Here is a 22,516-nt window from a genome sequence, read left to right on the forward strand (position 1 = left end):
TGGTTGACCGTGGGACAGTTGCCTAGCCTACCTCACAGGGTTGTTTTGACGATAAAATGGGGAAGGAGGAAGAACCATGTGCCACACCAAAGAGCTTACCTTGAAGGGGAAATGGGATATTGATGTGATAATAAGTAGTGAAATAAACATTATCATAAGTTAATAAATGCAGCAGCAGATGGAGGGAACAGTGGCTGTGAACAGCTGCAACAACAAAAAATAATGTAAAGCCTTTTTTTAACAGTAAAGAGTTTTATTGGATGTGGGGGGAAGGCCCAAGGAGGAACCTCTGGCACAGGACAGTTGACCCACATCGGTAATACTTAGAGGATAGTGAGGACACCTGTTTACCTCAGGGAAAAGAAAGGGGTGGTGTGGACAGAGGCATTCTGGGAAAAGCCGGAGCAGGGTTACTGCTGAAACAGTCCGTGGCAGGAAGTGTACTTCTCTTGAAAAAGATAATCTGCTTTTGTCCTTCTCACCAGTGGTGGCCCAAGGCATGGTGGGACCTGAAGCAGAGCCCTTGGGAAAGTCTTCTCCCCTGAAATGTCTCCTTGCTGCATCATTTGACGACCAATCTTGCCTTCATCTATTCCCTCCCCACCCTTCTCCCCCTTCCCTGGTGCTGCCCAAAGCAGGTCATTTCACTGGCCCCACTTCCTCCCTGAACTCCAGTTCACAGAGAAGGGAGGGTGTTTATGGCGTTAGACAGGGCTTCTTAAATGGAACTATAAATAAATAAATAAATAAGATCCGCATTACTAAATTTGCAGCCTCTAATCAGAAAATTAAGCAACTGAAGTGTTAGTTGTTTAATTGGTGATGGAAATATTTGAAAGGCAGGGCTGAGAATTATGTTCACACTTTGTTGAGGTTATTTTGGTTCTTCTGATGTAACTGTAATACAGAATGGAAGGATTTTTTTTTTTAACATATGTAAAAACGATGGCCTTTCTTTTGCATTAAACTGTGAGTTCTCACAAGTTCTTTCGGTTGCTTAAATATTTCAGTAGCTTTTTAAAAAAGAAATCTGAAAATATATAGATTTTGGAAATAACTTTTACATTTAATTACTCAAACGAGCTAAAACCCAGATGATTAATCGCAGTAAAGTTTTTTCAAAGCAGTTTTTGACTGCTATGTAAGTTAGCCGTTACCTAGCTATTCAGCTCTGGAAAACCAACAAAATCCTTTCCTCTCCCCCCCCCTTTTTTTTTTTTGGTGTAGTTCACCAGACAAAAGCTCTGATCGCATTTTGGAAAAATGTCCGTGTTCCCCGCTCATTTTGGGGTTGGGAAACAGGTGAAAAAGGTATGCATTCTGTCTGACCTCTGCCAAGGGCTTTACCTTCCCCCCCTCCAGAAAAAAGGGGGGGAAAGCAAGTTGCCAACTGGGGAATGGGGCGGCACACTCAGCGATTAAAGGGATAATCTGATAAAACAACAGACAAGTCATGGGGAGAGTTTGAAAAGCAGCCAGTCTTTCTCAAAGGCACTAAGCTTCTGGCTCCTGACTTGCTGTCCCCAGGATCCCATTCCAGAACAGTACTTTGTCGCATATTAAAGAGGAATTTAATGTGATTGAAGATCAAGGGGAAGTCATGGAAAAATGCAAGCTGGAATAAATTTTCTCTGCAGGCTTGGGTGTGTTTGTGTGTGTGAGAGAGGGGTGGGATAAGCTCAAGAGCCAGACTTTCCAATGGGGCATTCTTTGTTTGTTTGAGTAAATTCCAAGGTCTTCTAGCGCAGCAGAACTGCAGATTGCAATGCCCAGGCAAAGGGCATTCAATGAAGAGACGCAGAGTCTCACAGTTGTTGCAGTCCCCTGGCCTTCATGTTCTCCCCCCTGCCCTGCGCTTACTATTACAGTGGTGCCTCGGGTTAAGAACTTAATTCGTTCCGGAGGTCCGTTCTTAACCTGAAACTGTTCTTAACCTGAAGCACCACTTTAGCTAATGGGGCCTCCCTCTGCCGCTGCGCCGCCAAAGCACGATTTCTGTTCTCATCCTGAAGCAAAGTTCTTAACCCGAGGTAGTATTTCTGGGTTAGCGGAGTCTGTAACCTGAAGCGACTGTAACCTGAAGCGTATGTAACCTGAGGTACCACTGTACTGAAATAATGGCATAACCTTCCAACATTTCTCCCATGAAAATAGGGATGCCCCATTCCATAATGATAATTTTACTATTTATACCCCACACATCTTACTGGGTTGCCCCAGCCACTCTGGGCAGGTTCCAACATATACAGTCATACCTTGGGTTACATACACTTCAGTTTACATACGCTTCAGGTTACAGACTCCGCTAACCCAGAAATAGTACCTCGGGTTAAGAACTTTGCTTCAGGATGAAAACAGATATCGTGCTCCGGCGGCGCGGTGGCAGCGGGAGGCCCCATTAGCTAAAGTGGTACTTCAGGTTAAGAACAGTTTCAGGTTAAGAACGGACCTCCGGAATGAATTAAGTACTTAACCCGAGGTACCACTGTATAAAAATGTAATAAAACATTAATTTTTATTTTTATTTTAATCCCTATACAAACAGCTCGGGAGTCGAATAACTCCATACCCTCCAACATTTCTCCAATGAAAATAGGGAAAAGCAGGACATTCCAGGAAATCAGAAACCGGGATGGCTTCTCTAAATCAGGGACATCTCTGGAAAGTAGGGACACGTGGAGGATCTGTAATGGGGGAGCCTGAAGGATACCTAGCAGCTGAAGAAAGGAAGAGTCTACCTCTGCACACCCTGTAGGTACTTAACTGGCACAATAGAATCAGCAAATGAGAAGGCAAGGACAAACACAAAAGGGATTGCCTGCTGGTGTGCATGGGAAAGCCCAAAGTTTTGCTTCCTATACAAATGTAAATAGGTGCAGGGGTGGATTTTGATTAGCAGCTAAATAATGCTCAAATGTGGACAAACTTTTACACTCCAAAAGCCTTACTTCTTCCCTCCAAAGGGTTCTACTCTCTCCTGTGTCTGTCAGGTTTGTGGGGCCTCTGGGCAATGGGCCCTGGGTGGGCCCCCTCTTCTGTCAGTGGGCCCGATGGACTTCCTGAGCTCCAAGCAGGACTGGGCTGATGGGTCTAACCACACTTCATTTCTCCCAGCGATATTAGGTTGGGGGCACTGTGGGGGGGAAGGGGGCCTGATCTAGTCACCTGCTGCTTTTTAGAACATCAGGCCAGAAAAATAATAATAATAATAATAAGGGACCCCAAGGTATCAGTGGGTCTGCCAGAGGGCTGGGGCCCTGGCAACTGTCTCAGAGGTTGCCAAGAGTTGATGCTTGCTGAAGTTTCTAAATGAATTGCTGATCTGAGCAATGCCGACCTGAGCAGAGACGCCAGTCATGTGCAGCCTGCTTTGAGGGTGGATAATTCTGCTGTGATTCTGTGCCAAGTGTGATTGAACGCTCTGCTGCAGAGATGAGGGAGAATCAGCGGGCCAGCGAAGGCTGGTGGAAAGAGGCAACCTCAGAGCAGGGACTCATGCAGAAAGCGGTGGGTGGACTCCATGCAGGTCCGCCCAGAGCGCCTCGCCTCCATGGATGGCTTGCCCTGCCCCCGGGCGCCTGAGCGACTAGCTACCCTGCTGCAGACTCCACTGTATCAAGTACCTAGGAGCCAACTAGGGCTGAAGTCCCTTCACCCCTCCCCCAGGAAAACATTTGAGGGGGCTTGCCCCCCAAGTTGATAGGCATTGCCATTCAAATGGTGTGCATGCGCTGCGTCTTGTGATTATTTTATTCGAGCTAGCACCCCTCATCAAGTATTTTGGGTTCTGTTACGTATTTACTTGACCTCGCCACAATAATTTATTAGCATGCACTGGCACAAAGTTTGAGAATTCCTGGGTTAATTCATTCCAGTTCTCCTGTGAGTTTCCTCTTTGCTAGCTAAGGGCTGCTATTCAGCACAGTACACGAAGCTAAAGGCTCGTCCACACTCCTGTTTGTCCTGGGCCTGGAAAGCATGGGTCCAAGTGTTTTTCTCCTTGTCCCATGCTTTCCAGACTTTCCCTCACTCTTTAGAGCTAAATCGGAACAAACGGCAGTCTGCAGAAAACCCAATTGCCATTTGTTTGGATTTAGCACCAAAGAATGGGTTTCCCTGGGGTTGGGGGAGCAGTGGGGCATGCAGAGGTGCAGATAAACCCTGAGTTGCTCACCATTATTATTATTATTATTACTTATTAGTCGCTTGTCATCTGAAGGTCTCCAAGTGATTTACAGCAAAGAAAAATACACAATACACAATATTACAGGGGGAAAGGGGGGTATCATATCATACATTAATTTTACATATAACATCTGTGGGGGTGGGGAACAAGCCACATAAATAGTAGCGAGCAATATTAGCAATATTCAATTGATAAACAAATAAATACACTGATCCACTAATTAGCAAATAAACAAAACCTCAGCCTCCCCCTATTTTGAGAATTATTCACCTTGAACCAACAATTCCCACCCCCCATTTAAGAAGAAGAATAGTAATTTGGATTTGATATCCCACTTTATCACTACCCTAAGGAGTCTCAAAGCGGCTAACATTCTCCTTTCCCTTCCTCCCCCACAACAAACACTCTGTGAGGTGAGTGAGGCTGAGAGACTTCAGAGAAGTGTGACTGGCCCAAGGTCACCCAGCAGCTGCATGTGGAGGAGCGGAGACGCGAACCTGGTTCACCAGATTACGAATCCACTGCTCCTAACCACTACACCACACTGGCTCTCATGCACTGTCTCTGACACTCATGCAAGCAGAAGCTTGAATGCTGCGAAAATGCAATATTTTTCAAGCAGAACCATTTCCCCACCCACTGATTGCATAAAAGCCGGAGTTTTGATTTCCATGTTAAACAGTTCACCTTAAAATGTTCTAAGCCTTTGTTCAGAGAAGCAGTAAGGAAGTCAACCACTCCTCCATATTCAGGAATTCTGCCTCCTCACACCCATAGATACTTGGAGGGGGAGGCTGCCTGTGCTTACACAACAGCACTGAGGGGTAGTAAGCACCCTGCACTTAATTCAGAAGCAGCCTCCTTCCTTGGCAGGCACACACACACACACACACACACACACACGTGTGCAGAGTGAAAATGCACACCGTTTTGGGCGGCGTATAACATACTCCTCCAGAATAGAATGCAGCAATGCTTTTCAGAATGTGTTCTGGAGAAAATTAGGGCACCTCAGAATCCTATCATTGTGTAGCCAAAGAGATCAATGATGGGGAACACGCTTCCCTGAAAGAAAGCTGGCGTGCCATTACTGTGAAATTGACTGTGTATTTTGGAATGCTGTCTGTTCTTTATGCAGTTGGACACCTCTTGAGATATCCGAACCAAAGTCTTCATGATGGTTCCTGAGGTCAAGAAGCAGGTTTTTGTCCATGTTTGGATACGATGGGGCACCATTTTAAATTAAGATGGAGGGCTGAAGCTTTTGCACAGCACTGATTTTTTGGTTTCTTAGAATTCCCAAGCAATGCTGACTGAGTAAGAGCAGTGCTGGATTTCCGTATAAGCTAAACAAGCTATAGCTTAGGGCCCCACTCTCTTGGGGGCCCCAAAAAAATTTAAAGGAAAAAAACACCTGGATGTACATTTCCAAAATACAAGATAAAAAACATATAAAATAAAACCTACATACAGCAACAGTGTTTTGTGTTGTGTAGGCTCCTATGATGTAAGTAATGGGCTGCTAGCCTGCTCCCTAAAATATCACTGGTTTGCTCATTTCTATATATAGGGTGCCTACATTCTGCATGGACTAGCTGCATGGCAACATGTGCAAATGGCTTTAGATACTTATTAGGTCCATAAATTACCATACAGCATATATTCAACACAAAAAAACAGTGACAATTTGTTGTTGACAAAGGACAGCTGGACATATAAAGGACCCCATTACCTTAGGGTCAGTAGCTTAGGGTCTCATCAAACCTAAATCCGGCCCTGAGTAAGAGGCACTTAGTATACCAATAAAAAAAGAATAATGGGGACATGCTACTTGGTTCTCTCTCTGATGGGGTCCAAGAGCCCTCCTGCCACCTTCCCAAGATTGCCCAACTTTGGGAAGGAGGCAGCAGAGCTCTGGCATTCTGACAGAAGCCTGGCACCTCCTTCCCAAAGCCCAGGAAGCTTCTGCCCTGTTTAGGGAGGGAGGTGCAATACTCAGGTGTGCACAATGTTGACCTTACACTGAACTTGCAAGCTGGCTCCTCTGGCCCTAACTGTTTCCGTTATGAAAAATTTCACCCCACACCACTGCACCTAGGAATCCTGCCTGTGCAAATTGCCGTTCCATCAGGATGGAAGAAAGCTGAGATACAGTGGACGCTCAGGTTGTGAATGTGATCCGTGCGGGAAGCACATTCGCAACCCGCAGCGCCGCAACATGCGGGTTGCGATTCGGTTCTTCTGCGCACACGCAAAGCGCGATTTAGCACTTCTGCGCATGCGCAAGTGCCGGAACCCGGAAGTAACCAGTTCCAGTACTTCTTGGTTTGGAGTGGTGCGCAACCCGAAATCACACAACCCGAAGCGTCTGTAACCCAAGGTATGACTGTATGACAGGCAACCCAACATCTCCAGGAATCTCTGGGGACAAGGAATTACTATTAAACCAGATATGCCCTTGTAGCCTTTTTCACCCAACTGCTCCTTTCCTTTGCATGCCTTCTTCTCCTACGTATAACCGGTGATACTGACCTGGTATGGAGAACCTTCGTCTTCTGCAGCGAGCAGGTGAAGAAAGAAGCAAACAAGAAAAGAGAGCAGCGTCAGTAAAAGCAAACAACAGAGAGGCGTAGAATTGCAATCTGAATTTCCGCAATCTGAGACAGAAATACCCAATGTGGCATCCTCTAGACGTTATGGAGGACACCTTTCATCATCCCTGATCATTGGCAGTGGCTGCTGGGATTTGCAGGCCACCAGGTTGGGGAGGCCTGCTCCAGGACACCGGGAGAGGTGCAAAGGACTTGATTCACGCTCATAGGCGTTTCGTGGCAAAGTTGTGCTGGTGGCACAGGGTGTCTCATTCATGCATTCAAGCAACCAGGCAGGTGACCGCCTGGCAACTTGACTGTGCGGAGGCAGCTTGGCACAGCAATCTATTTGTGTGACTGGCTCCCCGCATTGGGTTGATTTCAACAGTGCCTCTGCAAACCATGGGAGCTCATCAGCATGTTTTTAAACCACCCCAAACAGCACAGTGAGCCGCTTACGCAAATAGCTTTCCTGCATGGAATTGCCTGCAGTCGTGTTCAGAGAGTACCTGCTCAGCTGCTTGGATTTATGAACCAGGCTGGAATGTTTTACCTCCTATTCAGCAGTAATAACCTGGTTAAATCCATTATGCCTAGTGTGGGAGCAGCTGCCTCCCTGTTGAAGCTTCATGGGGTCCACTGATGAATGGAGCTATTGGTGGGCATAAGTCAGTGCAAGCCAAAAAGTCTTTTGTAACTGTGCCTTTTTTGTGGAGAAGCCACCCCTCTCGCAATCCAACGCACAGGCCTTTCTTCAAAATCAAGCCCGTGTCAGCAACCGGGAATGTAGAACCCCCCCCCCCCATTATTCCTATTTTGCAGGGACAGTCCCAGATTTTCAGAAGCCATCCCAATTTCTGAGTTGATCCTGGAATGTCCCGCTTTTCCTTAGGACGTCTCTATTTTCATCAGAGAAATGTCAGAGGGTATGGAGTTATGCAACCCCAGATCTCAGGAGATAAGTGAAAATACAACCTTTAGAAGACATCTGAAGGCAGCCCTGTATAGGGAAGTTTTTTTTTTAATGTTTAATGTTTTATTATGTTTTTATATGTGTTGGAAGCCACCCAGAGGGGCTGGGGCAACTCAGTCAGAAGGGGGGGTATAAACAGTAAAATTATTATTATTATCTAATAGGAAGTCCCTATTTCACTGGAGAAATGTTGGAAGGTATGGGGATAGGGGTAGAGCTTCATTTCCAAGTGGAACAGTATGAGGGCTACCAAGCCTGACTGCTGAAATGCCCTCTTCTCCTTAGCTCCTTAGCATCTGGGCACTCTGCCCCACCCTGTTTTTGGTGGAGAGCCTCTGGCTCCCCAGCTGTTGCTGGATTCCAACTCCCAACAACCCCAGCTTACAAGGCCAATTGCCATGGATGATGGGAGTTGTAGTCCGGCAAACATCTCGAGGGCTACAAGATTCCCATCCCTGTTTTTAGATCAGCTGAGCATGGCGTTTAGAACAAGGAGAGGACTCAGAAAGATGGAACTCTGGAACTCACCCTCCAGTGGTTAGCCAAAACCCAGGTTTCATCCTGGGCCTCTGCCAGACCTTTTGGCTTGGAAAAAATGTTCAACTGCCAGGGATAAACAATGCTTCCTCTGTGTATCTTGTTTTCTGAAAATTATCTTCACGTTTTAAAAAATACTGTTTGTGTCTTGGTTAGGAGCTGCGCAGATCTTCTGTGTGAAGAAGAGCCTCTCCAATTAAACATGTCCATGATCCCAAGAGATCGTAACCTTGCTTAATGTGCCTGAGCTCCGCAGAACCCATTTCTGTACGTTGGGCCACAGATCGGTGGTGGAGCACATTCGTTGTTTACAGAAGGGCCCAGCCCCAGGCATCTTCTGACAGGGCTGGGAAATACTCCTGCCTGAAATCTCTGGAGGGCCACTGCTTGGTTAGAGCAGGTGATGCTGAGTTGGATAGACCAGTGGTTTGAGTTGGTACAAGGCAGCATCCTGCATCTCGCATGCTCCTTTCCCCCACCAGTATGTAGCCACCTGGAGTTTAGATCTTCCAGAGTGAAAGCAATGGCTTATGGCAGGCGTGGCCAATTTCCAAGAGTCTGCGATCTACTCACAGAGTTAAAAATTGGCAGTGATCTACCCCCTTTTTTGGGGTTCAGGTCAAAGTTGTTGAGCTTCTTTAGGGAGAAGGAAAGTGACACTGAGCTTTTTTTAGGGAGGAAAGCCCCGTTTTTAAGGGATGCAGGGCAAAGATGCTTTTTTAGGGGAGCCAAAGTTTTTTAGCTTCTTTGGGGAGAGCCACTGATCTACCGGTGATCTACTACAGACATCCAGTGATCTACTGGTAGATCACGATTTGCCTGTTGGACATGCCTGGCTTATGGGAATGCATTAGCAAGGTGTCGCCAATCATGGGGACATTCCAAACAGGTAAATAATATAGGTAACCACCCACACCCAGGGACCAAGCACACCTATTTTACTGGCTACAACAGAGTCGCTTCTTTCAAGTCTAATTTAAGGGACTGTGTGGGGAGCACAGAAGGTCTCTGTGGGCACATCTTCACTCATGGGCACCACCTCTGGTTACCTCTGCATGAACATGGCTAACAGTGCATCCTGATTGTCAGGCAGACGAGGATCCAACCCCCACGGCAGGTTGCCAGGAATGGACAAGACAAGGAAAAGTCCTTACCATCTGCATTTATGCAATATTCACAGAGAGAGGCTTGGGAGTGTGGCCTCTCAGAATAATGGCGTTGCTCTGAGTGAAACCCCACCCCCTCTGTCTCTCCCACTTCCTCATGAGCCAGTGCTATGGGTCCTGGAAAGTGCCCTTTGCCTTTGAGCTCTTTGCTCTCCTACTTTCAAGGCCCACCGTGTTCTGGGAGAAAGGGGGGCGGGTCTTGAATGCTTTCTAAAGACACTGAGTCCATCAGCTGTTTCTCCCCTAGTGCTTCTTCTTCTTCCTCCTCCTCCTCTCCCACTGTTTCCCAGCTTTCCCCTTCATCTGCCTCTGAGCTGTGACCTCCCTCAAACTTCTGTTGTCATTCTGAACTGTCTCCTTCTTCTCTGGAAGGGTCAGGCTGGGGAGGTGGTCTGCACCATTCCTCCTCCACCCAGACCCTGACACTGATGGGAGTTTGTTGCAGAACTGTTCAGATGTTTTTGCATCATGGACATATCACCGCCACCAAAGTGTCTGCCTTTTAGTGGTTCCACCTGGATTTCAGATCAGTAAAAAATTACCTGTTGTGTATGTCCACAATCACAAGTGGATTTTTGTGACGGGCTGTTTGTTATGTGACATTTCTGTGGGTGGGCTCCGTCGCCACACTGCTGCTTCCGTTTGTCCCTCACCTGAGCACAACCTAGCCTTTTTTGTTCCTTATGGGATGCACAGCATGGAGATAGTGGATGGAGAAAGGTCCCCTCCCCCTTCTCTCATAATGAAACTGAATGCTGGAAGATTCAGGACAGATAAAAATAAGTACTTCTTCATGCAGTGCATAGTTCAGCTACTGATCTTGCTCCCACAGGAGGCAGGGATGGCCACAAACCTGGATGGCTTTAAAAGAGGACTGGACAAATTCATGGAGGAAAGGGCCATGATCTATGATCTATGCACTGCCTTCCCCAGTTGGAGCCAGCAATGCTTCTGAATACCATCCGCTGGAAACCACAGGAGAGGAGAGTGCACTTTTGGTCAAATCCTGCTTGCAGGTTTACCACAGGGTGGCCACTGTGAGAACGGGATGCTTTGCCTGATCCAGCACACTCTTCTTCGATTTTTTAGTGTGTCTATTTCCGCTTCTCCTGCCAACCTAGCAGTTCGAAAGCACGTCAAAGTGCAAGTAGATAAACAGGTACCGCTCTGGCAGGAAGGTAAACGGCGTATCCGTGCGCTGCTCTGGTTTGCCAGAAGCGGCTTAATCATGCTGGCCACATGACCCGGAAGCTGTACGCCGGCTCCCTCAGCCAATAAAGCGAGATGAGCGCCGCAACCCCAGAGTCGGCCACGACTGAACCTAATGGTCCCTTTGCCTTTACCTATTTCCACTTATTGCTGCTTACTAAAGACACGTCTGAATTTCAACAAGGCAGCTCAGAGGAAGTGTTCGCTCAGGACCTCTGCACAGTGCATGTATAATAATCCTATAATAATAATCCAATAATAATAATAATAATACAGAGGTCTTGCGAAATATACGTCAATCACAGACTCATAAACACTATGTGTGATATAAAGCCTCCCGGTCTGGAAGTACGCAAGGTCTCATTTCAGAAATTAAGCCGTTGTGTGTTAAGACACCCCAATGTGCGCTGCGAGAAACTGCACTCGCGGGGCCCAACTCTGAGGTCTGGAATGGAGCCAACCACTGGCAAATTCCAGCTGCAGTTAAGCAACAACGCTGCTCACCCACCGTTCCGACTGTGAAAGTTTCCTGGCCACATAAACATAGCTGGAGGATGTGTTGCGGAAAGTTCCTTGGGAGGGAATCAGCCCATGGAATAGGTAGATTCTGTCCTTCATGCCCTGCCTGTCCCTGTACAACAAGGGAGGCTATTGTCCAGAGAAGGAGCTACCAAGGGCTGGAAGGCTGTTCACTTCTAGCAAGAGATACCAAGGAACATAGTCTTATTTTCCAGCTGCTTGGATGGAACCTTGAGCACAGAAAGAAACTCCAGCGATGAGCTTTCCTGCAATGCAGTTTGACAAGCAAGGCTTGTTATGGGAAGGATGGGGGCGCAGCTGGCAATTGCCTCTGCTTTCCATGTTGGGGGGGGGGCGGTATTTCCCTTCCTTGGTTCTTAGTTTGCATTTCCCTTACAAAAGGTTTCTGAATCTTTAAGTTGTTTAGCGTGTGTTTATGTAGCATATAAGGGACGCGGGTGGTTCTGTGGGTTAAACCACAGAGCCTAGGGCTTGCTGATCAGAAGGTCGGCGGTTCGAATCCCAGCGACGGGGTGAGCTCCCGTTGCTCGGTCCCAGCTCCTGTCAACCTAGCACTTTGAAAGCACGTGAAAGTGCAAGTAGATAAATAGGTACCGCTCTGGCAGGAAGGTGAACGGCGTTTCCGTGCGCTGCTCTGGTTCGCCAGAAAGCGGCTTAGTCATGCTGGCCACATGACCCGGAAGCTGACGCCGGCTCCCTCGGCCAATAAAGCGAGATGAGTGCCGCAACCCCAGAATCGGTCACGACTGGACCTAATGGTCAGGGGTCCCTTTACCTTTACCTATGTAGTATATCACTTATTTTTAAGCAGCTAATGTACTGTAGTAGCTAAGACTGTGCACTGGCCAGACTCCAGGCTGGGTCTCACCCCAGCCACAAACGCACTAGGTGGGGAAGGGTCACAGCTGAGGGGTTCATAAAGAAGTCTGTAGCAGGTTCAAGCCCCCGCATCTCCAGGTAGGGCTGGGAAGGATCCCTGTCTGAGAAGTTGCCAGTCAGCACCTACTGGTTTTCGCCAACCTGAAGGAAGTTGTAATTGAAAACACCAATAGGGCACCAAATCGACGAAGGCTGATGTAGTTTTTATTCAGCAAGGCGTACCAATCATCTGGCTTGATACAAGGCATTTGCCTATATCCCTAAACCACAAAATGCTCAGCTTCTAACTTCTATTCATTTGCAGTTTGGAGATTTTACCAGCCAACCTGACAGAGGTGTGGTTGTTTTGGGGGGTGGGCAGGGTAAGCGATTGCTGATTTATAGCGTTGTATTTCTGAGTTGCTCTGTAACCAAAGTTCTTTGGCTGACGTCATTTGTACAAATAAAAAAAAAAAAGTTGTAAAACCAAGCCAATCAAATGTAACAGCTCCAGAACAGCCTTGGGTTACTGGAGTTTACAGGCATCTGAATAATTTTGAAATGTTCGGTATGCATCTTATCATACACATGCAGTGATTTTATAAATCGAGAACAGGAATCAGAAGGAAGGTTGTTTAGCTTATCCCAAAAAGATTTAAAAATTTAGTTGTTGTTCTCAAGGAAACAGTGTCTGGATTTTGTTTTTTGCAAAAGAAGGTCTTTGCCATACAGTCTGTTACCTGTTTTCCTGCCCAACCCCTGCCTGTACCCCTCCTATCTCCAGCTGAAGGATCTAAATCAGGAACGGGGAACATTGTACTCCAGATGTTGCTGAACTACAACTCCCATCAGCCCTAGCATGCATGGCCAATGGTCAGGGATGATGGGATTGTAGTCCAGTGACTTCTGAAGAGCCATAGGTTCCTCACTCTTGGTCTAGATGGGCCAACATTCTGACTTGATATAAACCAGTTTTGAATGTTCATACATATTCAAATGCTGCCACTGTGGACGTAAGGATATAAGAAAAGCCAAAGGCCTGGCTAGTCCACACCCCAGGCCACCTGTCCTCTTCTCCTTCCCCCATCCTGGCCTGATAAGAAGAATTAAGACTCACCAGGGGATGATGTTTCTGACAGCTGGAACAGCAAGGCTGGAGTTGGTCTTCGTCGGCGGATCTGGAACGGATATCATATGGAGGATTTGTTAGTTTTGCAGAGGAATATGAGACAGAAAAAGATGGGCAATGCATTCTTCTTCTTTTTTAGGGTGAGGTTCTGAGAACACACCACTCCAATTTTGCCTGTACAAATTCACAAGCCAAGTACCCCAAGGTCTTCTCTGAGAGACAAGACTTGGAGCATGTTTGGGAGCTGCAACTAGGGCCCTATTCCTGGATTTGGGAATGAGCACTGGGACCACCAGTTTCACCCGTGCCCTGTCCTCCTTCAGCCTTGTGGGTGCAATTTAAGGTACTGCTTTTGGCTTGCCTCTCCTGTTCCTTCCACGGCCATAGAGGCAAATTAGGGTGCATTCGGACATGGGGGATCACAGAATCATAGCACTGTAGAATTGGAAGGGACCTTGAGGGTCATCTAGTCCAACCCTCTGCAATGCAGGAATCTTTTGCCCAATGTGGGGCTCGAACCTACGACCTTAGCTTTAGAGTCTCCTGTTCTACCGACTGAGCTATAGAGGCTGCATTTGTCTCCCTAGCTGAAATGCCAGCACTTCTGTCCCCGTCCATAACATTCGTTTCACATTGCATCACCTGCTGCATTATCAAACTGTGGCTTTTTGACCAATATACCACCCTGCCGCTCTACATTTCATTCCCACTGGTGGGCGTGGTGTGACTCAACAGCAGACGTCATCGAACACGTCGTTGCCACACACACCTCACCCTTCATGTGCACGTGCACATCTGGCCCCCCCCCCCACGATTCACACACGGAAACAGCAGGGAGGACCTCTATGCCAGAACCACCACCACCCCACATTTCGTACTGCGATTTCCCAGGTTAATGGGGTTGCGGACAAAGCAATTAACAGAGAGATGAGTGCTAAATGTCAACTAGATTCTGCTAGATGGCCAGAAGTGGCCTTTACTTCATGTGGCAGAAGATGTAAAATGCAAAGAAAGATCAGGTAAGGAAACTGGAATAAAGTGCTGTTTTAACACAGCCCTAGGTAATCACCAGAGGTGCCTGGATTTCAGGGATGCCTCCCTCAGCTATGTAAGTGGCTTGGGAAGAGAGCCCATGCCTGCATCTTGGGAGGAGGCAGCTGAATTGGCTGGCAAGAGCTCCCTGGCATGCCAGAGAACATGACTGGGTCCCTGCTGGTCTCCATTGGCTGCTCAGAGGGGAGGAAATAAAGACACATCAGATGCGAATGAGGAAAGAAGCAGCCAGCTCAGCTCTTCATAATTCAATATATTATTGCTTTGCTGCTCAGCATACGAGAAAGCGTTGGGGTGGGGAAGAGTGGGAAGGACTTTAATTTCCCTAGGAACACTTAAGGCCCCCCTCTAGGCATCCTTTCCCCTCCCTGTGCATTCTTCATTATTTGTGCTTGTGATGATATTGGGGCAGCTATATAATAATAATAATAATAATAATAATAATAATAATAATAATATGCTGCCCTGCTAATCTTGCCTGTGGCTGCAAAAGTTTTGGGGTGCTCACACTACGTACTTCATTTTCCATCATTGCCTGTTTGGAAACTTCTTGCTGAAATTCCATCACTTTTCTGGTTACCTCCATTTTATCGTATTCTGCAACAAGTTTCTGACACAGTCATAGGGCATTATAAGTAAAGGGACCCCTGACCATTAGGTCCAGTCGTGGCCGACTCTGGGGTTGCGGCTCTCATCTCTCTTTATTGGCCAAGGAAGCCGGCGTACAGCATCCGGTCATGTGGTCAGCATGACTAAGCTGCTTCTGGCGAACCAGAGCAGCTCATGGAAATGCCATTTACCTTCCCGCCAGAGTGGTACCTATTTATCTACTTGCACTTTGATGTGCTTTCGAACTGCTAGGTTGGCAGGAGCTGGGACCGAACAATGGGAGCACACCCCATTGCGGGGAATCGAACCGCTGACCTTCTGATTGGCAAGTCCTAGGCTCTGTGGTTTAACCCACAGTGCCACCCGCGTCCCGCAGGGCATTATAGGGGGTGGATTTATTCTGCTTTCATTTGTTCCACGATTCTCCCCCAGTGCTGTTGCTGTCTGGAGGGGCTATAGCGTAGAAAAAGCAAGGCAGAAATAAACCAGAACATCCATAGTATGAAAAGTTATGGAATTTCATCAGGGAGTTACGGGATGTGCACCGATTGGACAGAAAGTATGTGAGCAGCTCTAAAAAACTTTGCAGGAGCAGGGAGCTGGGTTGCGTGTGACGACCCCAAGAGCATCATGAGAACAAATCATCGTGAATGTGCAACAAAGAATACTTCCTGGTGTTCTCCACCTTCTTATCAGCTTGTGTTTCTGTCATGGTGACTCTGGAGTCAGGTTCCTCATCTTCAGGGGTTAGGGGTGAAGACCCTGATGCAGAAGGGGAAGGGCATTCGGGGACAGCCCTTCTCAGACATAGGAGTCGAGATGAGCACTGCAACCCCATAGTCACCTTTGACTGGACTTAACTGTCCAGGGGTCCTTTACCTTTACCTCCACTGCAGTAAGAGGTTATTGGAGAAGGCTGGACCCTTTAAAGCAGCACAGGTAGTGTTAACCATTAAGCTGCACCCACTGCAAGAAGCATTTCATCTTTACAATTTTGTGCAGCTGCACTCATGGAATGTATGCATATATAGCTGACAGCTTTGTGCATATGACAAGATCTTTTCTATAATCTATTCCCCGCTTACGCCAGCTGCCATATATTGGTTAGTCTTCAGAGGTCCAAAAAGCGTCTCCTTTGCTTTGGTTGCTGTTAGTACTCCTCTGGAATTAGGAATTTGTTGCTACCAAGATTTAACAGTCTCCTGAGATAGCTCAGTCAGCAGAGCATAAGAGTCTTAATCTCAGGGTCGTAGGTTTATATATATATATATATATATATATTTATTTATTAGGGTTTTCACAATATTACAAAATGAAAAAGAAAAAAGGAAAAAATACAAAATAAAAATAGTTAAAAACAATTCAATCTTTCCATCACTGATCTTTCATTTGCTTGTTTCCCGGACCTCCTCATACCTCCCTTTTTTGTATTCCAGTTCAATTTATTAGTTCAGCAAGTCCTTTCCCTCTTTGTTTTATCCTGATCTTTAATCTTAATATATTATAGCATTAATTTTTTACCTGTTAAAAATCCACTTTTTCATATTCTTTTATACCATTACAGCTAAAAACCACTTAACTTCAATCCAACATCATTCTAACATTCATTAATTTTGCAGTATTTCTGTAAATAGTCTTTAAATTTCTTCCAATCTTCTTCCACCGACTCTTCTCCCTGGTCTTGGATTCTGCCAGTCATTTCCGCCAATTCCATGTAGCCCATCACCTTCATCTGCCATTCTTCCAGAGTGGGTAGGTCTTGTGTCTTCCAATACTTTGCAATAAGTATTCTTGCTGCTGTTGTGGCATACATAAAGAAAGTTCTATCCTTCTTTAACACCGATTGGCCGACTATGCCCAGGAGAAAGGCCTCTGGTTTCTTCAAGAAGGTATATTTAAATACCTTTTTTAATTCATTATAAATCATCTCCCAGAAAGCCTTAATCCTTGGGCACGTCCACCAAAGGTGAAAGAATGTACCTTCAGTTTCTTTACATTTCCAACATTTATTATCGGGCAAGTGATAGATTTTTGCAAGCTTGACTGGGGTCATGTACCACCTGTATATCATTTTCATAATATTCTCTCTTAAGGCATTGCATGCCGTAAACTTCATACCTGTGGTCCATAACTGTTCCCAGTCAGCCATCATTATGTTATGTCCAACATCTTGTGCCCATTTAATCATAGCAGATTTCACCGTTTCATCCTGAGTATTCCATTTCAACAGCAAGTTATACATCTTTGAATCTCAGGGTCATAGGTTTGAACCCCACAATGGGCATTGCAGGGGGTTGGACTAGATGCCCCACGGTGTCCCTTCCAACTCTACAAGGCTGTGATTCTTAATTCTTCTCCTGTTCTAGCCAATCCATGCTCTGTGTGTGTAAGACAAAGGGAGATTCACTGCCTTTCAGACTAACATACCTCACAAGGTTGTTGTGGAGAAAAAAGGTGGTCTATAAATGCAATCCACCAATGTTGTACAGTCGATAGCGTCAACACTGATACAGTTAAGTTCCACTGATTTCCATGAGAAAGTTTTAAACATGTGCTTAACTCTCACACTCGAAAGTGCATCTTTCTTACTAGATCGTGGCCCTAGAAATTATAATAATTTCTGTAGCACTTTTAGTGTGCAAATCACATTATGATTATGCATGTGTGGATGTGGGCATGCATATCCTTACATACACAAACCCAAGAGATAGGCTGTAAGTATTTGCATTTTACGGATGGTGAACAGAGTTTGCAAGCCAGTGACTTATTTGCTCAATGCCACTCACAGAAAACCTCTGGCCGGAGGCTATGTATACTATGTGGGCACGTGGAATTAACTAATTAGAGAGAGAAATCTGCATCTAGGTAACTCAAATTCTGAAAAAGCGGGCATCTGCAAACACACATATATTTGCTTATTTTGCATCACACATTCTCTTCAGTTGGTCACAGGGAGGAGCAAAGAGTAGAGAGCAGACGCTCCACCCCCTGATCTCTGGAGATCCTGTTTTTAAGAGCCCTGTTTCTGATTTCAGAGATTCCACCAGGACTTGTCCTCACACTTCCACTGAGAAGTTTCCAAAGCCATAAGGACCAGAAACCATGGTTGTAACAAATAAAAAAACTGGCCAAAAGTTACAATTTTCAAAGTGTTGATTTCTTCGCCGTGTGTGTGTGTGACTGCATGGTTTAAGTGTGAAATTGCAGAAAGCGCAAAGGCAAGTGTGAAAAGCAGGGATTTGCATCTGATGTGAGAATTTGCTCATTGGAGTAAAAATAAAAGCATGAAAAGAAAGTTTGGATGCACACTGAATGTGGGGTGTGCAGGAATGTATACTTAAATGGCCATCTTGGGGAAAAAGTGCCCACTTTTTATAAATAAGCTTGGATTCAGGGGTGGTTGTGCAAGAAGAGCGAACAGTGCACATCTGGGCGTGTATGTGCACCTGTGGAAGGAGGAAATAAAGTGCATTTCCAATGCATTAACTGTATTTTCCTGGATGGGTTCATTAGTTCATTTTGGTCTTGCATTCACAGGTGTTACTTGCATGCAAGTCACTTAAATCCCTACGTAAATACACAATGCTTCAAATACTAAATTCTCTTACTTAGCTGGTTCATACACCCCGCTCTTCAACAGGTTTCTGGGAAGGCTTACACAAAGTTAAAACGGCAATGATGCAAATTACAAGAAAACTCTTAACACGTTTTAAAAAAAGGAGCACTAAAATGCTCACAGCAGAAAAGAGTGGACGCCACATACATTCGATATAAGAAATATGCATCGTACAAAGGGCATTTCATAGACGCGCTTAACCTGAGGACTCGGAAATAAGTCCCACAGATTTCAGCAAGTCTTCCTTCCCTGTAATATATATTTTAAAGACCGAAGTTCCTGTGTTTCCCGTCTCTCTCTGTGTGTGTTAGAACATGAAGCACATTGGATGTGCTTATTTGCATTGCAAGCTGAAAGATTGCCTGCGAGAGACTCCGGCAAATCAGTGCCAGCTCACACTTCCCAGCAACTTGATCCCTAAGTCCCAAGCCGCCTCTGCCGCCCCCCTGACCCTAACCCTCGTCCCCCTTACCATTTCCACCGCTCTGGGGTCCAGCTGGCTAGGGGGAGCCGGCACCGAGAACTGGATCTTCTTCCTCTCCTTCGGGTCCATTGTAGCAGAGCCCGTGTCTTCTTCCAGCCTACGCCAAGGAAGAGTGCCCCCCACTCACTCTGCCCCTCTTGTGAAGGATGGGGATGGGGGTCTCTGGATCTCTTGCCAGCCCCCTTCTGGATCCACCTCCCTTGGAGAGACGGACCCCCCTCAACAGCAGCAGCAGCAGCAGCAGAGGTGCCCGGTGCCAACTTCCCTCTCTGCGAAAGGCAACTGAGGGTAGCTGAGCTCAAACCTCATTCCTGCTGCGTTGGGGAACTGTGTAGGTAGAGACGTGAGGGCAGGAGGAGGCAGGGAAGAGAGGAGGTGGGAGGGGGTGGGGAGAGGAGGGGAGGGGAGGGGCAGCTGGCTGCTCTCCAGCAGCAATCTGAATTATTTAATCCTCCTCTCCCAAGGCAGGTGGGCACCAGGAGGACTCAGCCTCTTAACAAGCCCTCGGCTGGGTGCCCATTAAAAGGACGCCAGTCAAAGGATGCCAACTGCCTGCCTTCAGCTGTGTGTGTGAATGAGCAGAGCTCTGGAGGTGACCAGGGGGAAAAAAGCAAACACCCAAAGTTGGCTCTTTTGGCAAGGCTTCGATTCATCAGCCTGAGAGCACCCCCCTTTCTTTTAGGTTCAGGTCTTCAGCCCCAGGACATACTGAAATGGAAAGATTTGAAATAATGAGGAAGAAAAAGAGAGTGCCTCTGAACATGTGCAGAGTGCTTTAGTGCTGGCACCTTTTATTTATTACTGTATTTTTCCATGTATAAAACGCCCCCCAATTTTTTGAACCCTTTTATTAAAAAACAAACAAAAAACAAATCTTTAGGGTTGCCACATCTCTAGAAGTGAAAATCCAGATGTGGCAGCAAGTTTCTCACCTTTTGGGGGGGCAATCGCTCTCAAAGTTTTTTTAACAATCCATGTATAAGACGACACCCAACTTTTGACAAAAAAACACACAAATAAAGCAAAAAATGTTTTCTTATACAGAGAAAAATATGGTAATTTTTACATTCACAACCCATGTTTTATATACCGCCCCCGCCCCGCAAAGAGCTCAAGGTTCTCCTCCCCCATTTTACTCTTACAGCAACCCTGTGAGACAGGCTAGGCTTGAGAGGCACTGATTGGCCCAAAGCCACCTAGTGAGGTCTTTTGACTGAGTAGGGATTAGAACCCTGATCTTGCAGTTCCTGGTCCATAATCTTTTGCACTGGATTATCATACTCCTGCCCTTGTCTCCATCCCACTTTAAAAACAAACTTAGTTTTTAAGAGAGAGAGAGAGAGAGAGAGGGAGGGAGAGAGAGAGAGAGAGAGAACTTTTGCTTGCAGGGCTGCAGGGCAAACAGCAAATAACACACCCCAGCCACCAGTAATTTCCTCAGATACCTAAATCCACCTCTGTATATATAAAGGGGCATGTGCAAATTTTAAGCACACTTTTTTTTGTCATGGGTTTAGGCTCTTTTAACTACCTACCTGTACTCCTACCTCACTCTCACCAATGGGTGACCGCAAGCAGCCTATGAACACCTGGGAGCAAGAGCTATGCCAGGCATTGGCTATGAGAGGGTGTTCCCTGTGCCCCTGATCCAGCAGGATTCGGCTCTGTCTCCCACCAGCCAAAGGGTGGTAGAACCTAAGGCTTTAAGGCTCCTGGTTGTGCATGGGCAACCGTGTTTCCACCTGCCCCGTACCTGAAGTCACAGGTGTGACATCATATGACATCAGGTGCATGGGCGGCGGGGTGGGGGAGAGACATACTTTCTCTAGGGAATTCAAAGTGGCGTACATACTTCTCCTCTTTTTTATTCTCACAACAACCCGGCGGGGTAGGTAAGGCTGAGAAAATAGTGCCCTTAATTCTGAGAGATGCAGAATTCAACAGGTTTCATGTGAATGCGTTAAAACGCCAGAGACAGACTCTTTACAGAAGCCATCCCAGTTTCTGATTTGATCCAGGAATGTCCCACTTTTCCTTAGGATGCTCCTATTTTCATCAGAGAAATGTTGGAGGGTATGGAGTTACCCGACTCCTGAGCCATCTCAAAGCAGCCCTGTATAGGGAAGTTTTTTAATGTTTAGTGTTTTGTTATGTTTTTATGTATGTTGGAAGCCGCCCAGAGTGGCTGGGGCAACCCAATTAGATGGGTAAGTGTATTTCTATTATTCTCATCGAATAGGACATCCCTGTTTTCACCAGAGAAATGTTGGAGGGTATGCAGAGCTGGGATGGATAGCCTGTGGCCCTCCAAATTTTGTTGGACTACAATTCCCATTGTCCCTTGCAGGCTGGGTTGATGGGAGCGGAGTCCAGCAATATCTGAAGGCATATCCTAGACGGGGAGAAACAATGACCCCTTATTTGCCCTCAAGACAAACCAACTGGAGACACACTCCCCCCGGAAAGAGCCCCATTTTCAGAGCGTCCAGGAAAAAGGTTTAAAAAACACTGTGATATGATATCTCCCCAGAGCACAGCCTTATCCTAATCTCATAACAAAACTTGGACGTTTGTACAGTCTCTGTCCACAGTTCAAACATCCGCTTGACCCCTTTGCCCATTTTCAAGTAGGGGAGGATAAATGCAAAACAAATTGTAATGTGATACCTGGAATGAAGGCTCCCAGCCACTGAGATTTACTCATTTATTCTGCTTCTGTCGTTTACTCATTTATTCTGCTTTATCACTAGTGGCTGGGTGCACGTTGTACCGTAAAGGCACATTCGCAGCACATTCTATCCCTCAAAGAATTCTGGGCACTGTAGTTTGTTACAGTTGCTGGGAATTGGAACTCTGTGAGGGGCAAAATACAGGGCCCAGAATTCTTTGAGGGAAAGAATGCACTTTGAATGTGCTATAAAGGTATAGTCTGTATGGAATGCTGACGAGAAAACCTGCTCACATTCTTCTCTGGGTTCTGGGATGGATGTCCCACAATAACCTTTTTTGTTTCGTTTGATGATTTAAATCATTTTTTTTCTACCATCCTTCAGCACACCAGATTTCAGGCTACTTTCAGCATACCTAAAACAGCTGACGAAACCTTAAAAGCAGACCGAGGGCCCTTCCACATGTTCATTATGCCATTGGGGAGGTCATAAGCATCCTGCTTTCAATACTATTTGTGCCTGCAGATGTTTTCAGGTGCTTATACTGCTTCATTTTCAACCAGTGTATATCCTGTAACATCCTGCTGAAATCTGATAACTTTCCATGTCACAAATGTTCTTGGTTGGGGTTTTTCAGTCCCACTGTAGCCCCTCCGGACAGCAGTAGCATGGTAGCATTGAAGAAGCATCGCAGAACAACAATGAAGAAGAACAAATCCACCACCAACGCACTGTTGCGGAATACATCCATGTTGCAGAATACACCCATAATAAAACATGAGTCTGGAGGGGGCCTTACTTGCGTCGCTAAGTTTGGGCAAGAATAAACACACCTAAAGGTGAACCACTAAGATTGTTAGGGAACTGAATTCTGTGTTCAACATCAGATCTGTGTG

General features: G+C 46.2%; 1 protein-coding gene across 1 annotated transcript in view; it reads right to left on the bottom strand.

Moving 5' to 3' along the window:
• PPP1R1B (protein phosphatase 1 regulatory inhibitor subunit 1B) overlaps positions 1 to 19,302 on the bottom strand; it is a 47,641-nt gene extending 28,339 nt beyond the window's left edge. Inside the window, exons 1-3 of the mRNA XM_080978364.1 lie at positions 18,940 to 19,302; positions 13,178 to 13,238; positions 6,719 to 6,741 (exon numbers count right to left, since the gene is read on the bottom strand). Of these exons, the coding sequence (XP_080834490.1) occupies positions 6,719 to 6,741; positions 13,178 to 13,238; positions 18,940 to 19,020 (165 nt within the window). The 5' untranslated portion in view covers positions 19,021 to 19,302. The remainder of the gene's footprint in view (positions 1 to 6,718; positions 6,742 to 13,177; positions 13,239 to 18,939) is intronic.
• Between the last annotated feature and the right edge of the window lie 3,214 nt (positions 19,303 to 22,516).

Source organism: Podarcis pityusensis, assembly GCF_964106645.2.
Source record: "Podarcis pityusensis genome assembly, chromosome: 13".
NCBI lineage: Eukaryota > Metazoa > Chordata > Lepidosauria > Squamata > Lacertidae > Podarcis > Podarcis pityusensis.